Source organism: Silene latifolia, chromosome 10 (assembly GCF_048544455.1).
Source record: "Silene latifolia isolate original U9 population chromosome 10, ASM4854445v1, whole genome shotgun sequence".
NCBI classification, from domain to species: Eukaryota; Viridiplantae; Streptophyta; class Magnoliopsida; order Caryophyllales; family Caryophyllaceae; genus Silene; species Silene latifolia.
Genome location: NC_133535.1, coordinates 142,832,467 through 142,837,560, shown reverse-complemented (window position 1 = coordinate 142,837,560; position 5,094 = coordinate 142,832,467). Strand labels below are relative to the sequence as shown.

At 35.4% G+C, this 5,094-nt stretch overlaps 1 protein-coding gene across 1 annotated transcript; it reads right to left on the bottom strand.

Annotated features, from left to right (window-relative positions):
• Positions 1-585: 585 nt before the first annotated feature.
• On the bottom strand, positions 586-2,402 carry LOC141609263 (uncharacterized). The gene is made up of 2 exons (XM_074428385.1): positions 1,395-2,402; positions 586-1,309 (listed from the first exon to the last, which is right to left on the bottom strand). The coding sequence occupies exons 1-2, from the start codon at positions 1,497-1,499 to the stop codon at positions 935-937; spliced, it is 480 nt and encodes a 159-aa protein (XP_074284486.1). The 5' UTR covers positions 1,500-2,402; the 3' UTR covers positions 586-934.
• Positions 2,403-5,094: the final 2,692 nt, after the last annotated feature.

The following is a 5,094-nucleotide window of genomic DNA, read 5'->3' as shown; positions in this document are numbered from 1 at the left end:
TTATCAAATTTATTATATAAATGGCAACATTATATGGTCCTCTGTGAACATTATAATTTAATGAATAAAATTAGTCTCACATAATTTAATTAATTTATGTCGTGTCATTTGTAACTTTTTATAACCATATTTTCATTTATACAACTTGTTTCAAAAGAAGCTCAAATAAGCTCATAATGCTCACATATTACACCATCAGAATAATTCTTTTTATGTTGAGTCATTTGATTTATCTGTAACCATATTATCATTTTATCCAACATATTTCATAATGGAAACTTTATATGCTTATATTTCACCTACAATAACTTGTTAATGGTCACATATTACACCTACAATATATTTTCTTTTATGTTGCGTCATTTGACCAATTTGTAACCATTTTATCCTTTATCCAACTTACTACAGAATTGGCAACATTATATGCGTCTTTTTGAGCAGCTTCAACTTTTATGGGGACATATTTTGCTTGAAACCAAATGTCATCACTTTTAGACTAATTACCATCAGATAGACCAATAAAATACCAAACGAGAAATTGCTAACAATGCAAGTTTATAAGGCAACATTATCTACATTGGCACGTGAACAACAAGCAAACCATACTTATATTCACAAGTTAACCACAACCAACTAGTGTAGGTTACACCCGCCTTCCATGACATGAATACAAAATGAGCATCATTCATGTCAATTACTTACAACATACTAAACATGTTTCAAACATACTTCAAAATACGAGAGCCTTGTTTTTAACTGATAACAACAACTACCTACAATCAAATGCCATCCCCGACTAATAACATTGTAGGCGATATTAACAAAATGTTGTCATCACAAACTAACTTCACTTACCACCACGTTTTCTCCCTCGGTTTCCCCCCTCTTGTATGTTGCAGCCACCACTGTCTCAGTCTCAGCCATAGGCGGCTCCTCAGCAACTGCCTCGGGCAGGGGGGTTTTCCACTGCTTCATCCCTTACCTCCCCCTCTTGAAAATATATGTCATCCAACCCTAGATCAAATGAGGGAGGCTCTATAAGAGCAGCCGCCACGGCGTTGTCCACCAGTTGTCCCATCCTATGAAATTCAGCGAGGAAGCTTTCATTGTTCTCCAAAGCTTGGGTCCATGAAAACTGAGAATGTTGTTGGGTCGGCTCCTTGCCATCTTCTACCTCCTCGGACTGAAGCACCTCATCAGCAATGACATCGACAGAGAAGAATGCTTCCAACTCCTTGGTCATATCATTATGGAGTCGTGAAACCAGCTCCAAGTTGCGTTTTGAGGTCATCCATTTCAGTTTACGCACCTGCAAACATGAAAGTAGGAGAATTAGGAAAGATTCATTTTCAATAAATGGATACTTATTGACACACATTAGCAAAGATACTTACATCTGGATACTTCGCCTGAAGTTCCTCATCATTCATCAGTCCAGCGGGGAGTGGGAGGGTTATGGTCCTTGGCGCGTTATCTTGTAACTGGTTGGGGTCCTCCATAGGCAGGCGGTACAAGACTTTAACCTGATGTCGGGATATGGGGTAGAACTCATTCTGCCATTCACCTATACCAAAGTGGCCGCCATTCCTACCGTAAGCAACCTTTTCCTCCTTTACCCTTTCCCTGATTTTGTCGTATGTCCAATGCTTCAGCAATGGTAGTTCACGGGGTGTGGGATCCCCTCTCCACCTCAAGCGGTGGAAGTAAACCAACTGGAAAAAGAATAGGCAGCCACCAACATGTGTGGTGTCAATTCTTCTTGTATGATTTCACGGCCTCGCTCAACTTACAGATAACATAGGAACACCAGTCTTGCTTCACTATGTCATCTACATTCTCCACCGCTCGGAGCAGCCTCAGATCAACAAGCTTGTGCACCGTGGGCGCTAAGAAGGACCCCATCGAAAACAGCACAAATAACTTCTTAAACATACTGCCACCTTCTACCAACCCCATCATTTCCGTCTTCACCTTGTCTAGTGAAATCTCAAGAGCTAGAGCCACATTATATCTCGCCTTCCATGACATTACTAACCCTCGATCCGGGTTGTCCTTTTTCTTTGGAGATGTCAACTGGACAGCCCTCTCTGTACATGGCAGCATGAATACGTCGTGTACATCATGCTTTGTGATGACAAAGTTCGTCTGCTCACTGAACATAAACATTTGGGAGACGTCATCATAACACTCCATCAACCAGTCCGCCATTAGATGATAGAAAGCATTTGCTTTCAACTCCAAAAGCCCCCCAAAACCTATATCCCCTACGCTTTTTTTTTTGAGCCGGTGTCAACATCTCAATCAGATCACACAATGCTATCGGGTTACCGTGACCTTCTACTTCCTCTTCCTTCGTTACCACCCTGTTCACATCAGAATTTTCAACCTCCATTTGATCTTCTACTGGCTTTTTCAAGCGGACAATCATTTTCCCTTTCACTTTCGTTGAAGCCTCCCCAACTTCAAATGTTGGCGTCACACTTTGGAGCGGCTTTGGTTCCATATGTTTACCTGTAAACATTGAAACATATAGATTCTTAATCGTCAAATAAAAATGGCGACCATTTCATCAACAATTGTGACCACATTACCAATATCAATTAAACTATGGAGGAATGGTAACATATTTTACCAAAATATAAACATTCAAGCACTTCCTTATATGTCCTACAGTGTCCATAATTTCTCACCTCTTAAGCAATATCAACTGAATTATTGAGGAATGGTAACATTTTGCACAACAAAATAAACATTCAAGCACTTTATTATATATCCTACTATTTCCATAATTTGTCACCAATTTAGCAATATCAATTCAATTATGGAGTAATGGTAACATATTGTACAAAAAAAATAAACATGAAAGCACTTAGATATATGTACTACTATTTCCTTTATTTGTCCCCAAATTTGCAGAATCAATTCAATGAAGGACAAATGGCAACATAAAGTACCAAAATTAAAACATTCAAGTGCTTCCCTATATGTACTATCATTTCCATACTTTGTCACCACATTACCTATATCAATTCAAGTACGGAGGATGGTAACATATTATACCAAAAAATAAACACTCAAGCACATTTGTCATATGTAATATCACAAACATAATTTGTGCTCAAATTAGCAAAATCAATTACATAACGGACGGATGGTAACATATTGTACCAAAAAACAAACATTCAAGCACTTTGTTATATGTACTACAAATTCCAGAAAATGTCACCAAATTAGCATTATCATTTCAATGATGGAGCCATGGTAACATATTGTATCCCAACATAAACATTCTACCACTTTGGTAAATGTAGTATTATTTCCATAATTTGTCACCATATTACCAATTTCAATTCAACTATGGAGGTATGGTAACATATTGTACCAAAATATCAACATGTAAGCACTTAAGGTATATGTAGTGTTTTTCCCATAATTTGTCACCATATTAGCAAAATCAATTCAATTATGGAGCAATGGTTACATATTCTACCAAAAATGGAAACATTTTACAACAACATGTTCTTTCCATTATGTTAAATTATTTCAACAAAATGTAACCATCTAACAATATAAATTAAATAAAGGAGAAATGGTAACATATTGGACCACAGAGATAACTTTTCAAGCACATATTACATTAACTAAATCTTAGTTATATGTAGTACAAATTTTTATTACTTGTGACCACATTATCAATAACAATTCAACTATGGAGGAATGGTAACATCTTGTACAAATAAATCAACATGTGAGCACTTTAGGTATATGTAGTGTTTTTCCCATAATTAGTCACCATATTAACAAAATCAATTCAATTATGGACGAAAGGTTACATATTGTATGAAAAGTGGACACATTTTACAATAACATCAAATTTCCATTATGTTTTAATATTTGAACAAATTGTTGCCATCTAAAAATATCAATTGAATAAAGGAGAAATGGTAACATAATGGATCACAGAGAAAACATTTCAAGTACATATTACATTAACTAAATGATAGTTATATGTACTACAAATTCTATTACTTGTGACCACAATATCATTATCAATTCAACTATGGAGGAATGGTAACATCTTGTACAAATAAATCAACATGTGAGCACTTTAGGTATATGTAGTGTTTTTCCCATAATTTGTCTCCAAAATAGCAAAATCAATTCAATTATGGACGGATGGTTACATATTGTATGAAAAGTGGACACATTTTTCAACAACATCAAATTTCCACTATGTTTTATTATTTCAACAAATTGTAGCCATCTTACAATATCCATTTAATAAAGGAGAAATGGTATCATATTTCACCACAGAGAAAACATTTGAACCACACATTACATTAACTAAATATAAGTTATATGTAGTACAAATTCTAGTTCTTGTGACCGCATTATCAGTTATACCAGAATCATGTTCATTGGTTACATAATTAAGACCTCAGTAAACATTATTGCCCTGCATTTTATTAAGATCTCAGTTCTATGTTGTCTGATTTCACCATTTTGTATACATGTTACAAACTCAATACGATATTTGATAATTGGTAACAAATTAAACCCAAATGTAAACATATGGAAGTCATGCATTTTATCAAGATTTCAGTAAGGGAGTAATGGTAACATAGTAGAGAAACAGGTAAACATCTTAACCATAAATTACATATATCGAACATCCCTAAATCATCATGACTTAAACTAATTTGTCTAAATAATAAGACATGGTCACATAATGCAAGAAAAACTAAACAACTAAAGGACAAAATACAAAAACTAAACAACTAAAGGACAAAGTATCTCTGAAATTTGTAGTACCATTTCATTTACTTTGTATTTTTAAACAACTCATCACATTATTAAATTAACTGGCCACATAGGTCGAATTAAAGCAATTTAATTATTAACTTCATAAGGGTTGACATTTTACCTCCTTTTCCCTTCGCCTTTTTCTGCAACACTTTTGGTGGTGGCTCCAATTCTTCACTTTGAGAATCTTCAATGTCGGATTCACCGACTTCCTCTTCAACGACCACACCCTTCCTCTTGCCCAAATCAGCTTTCGGCCTCCCTCTTTTCCGCACATCGGGTTTTTCCTTG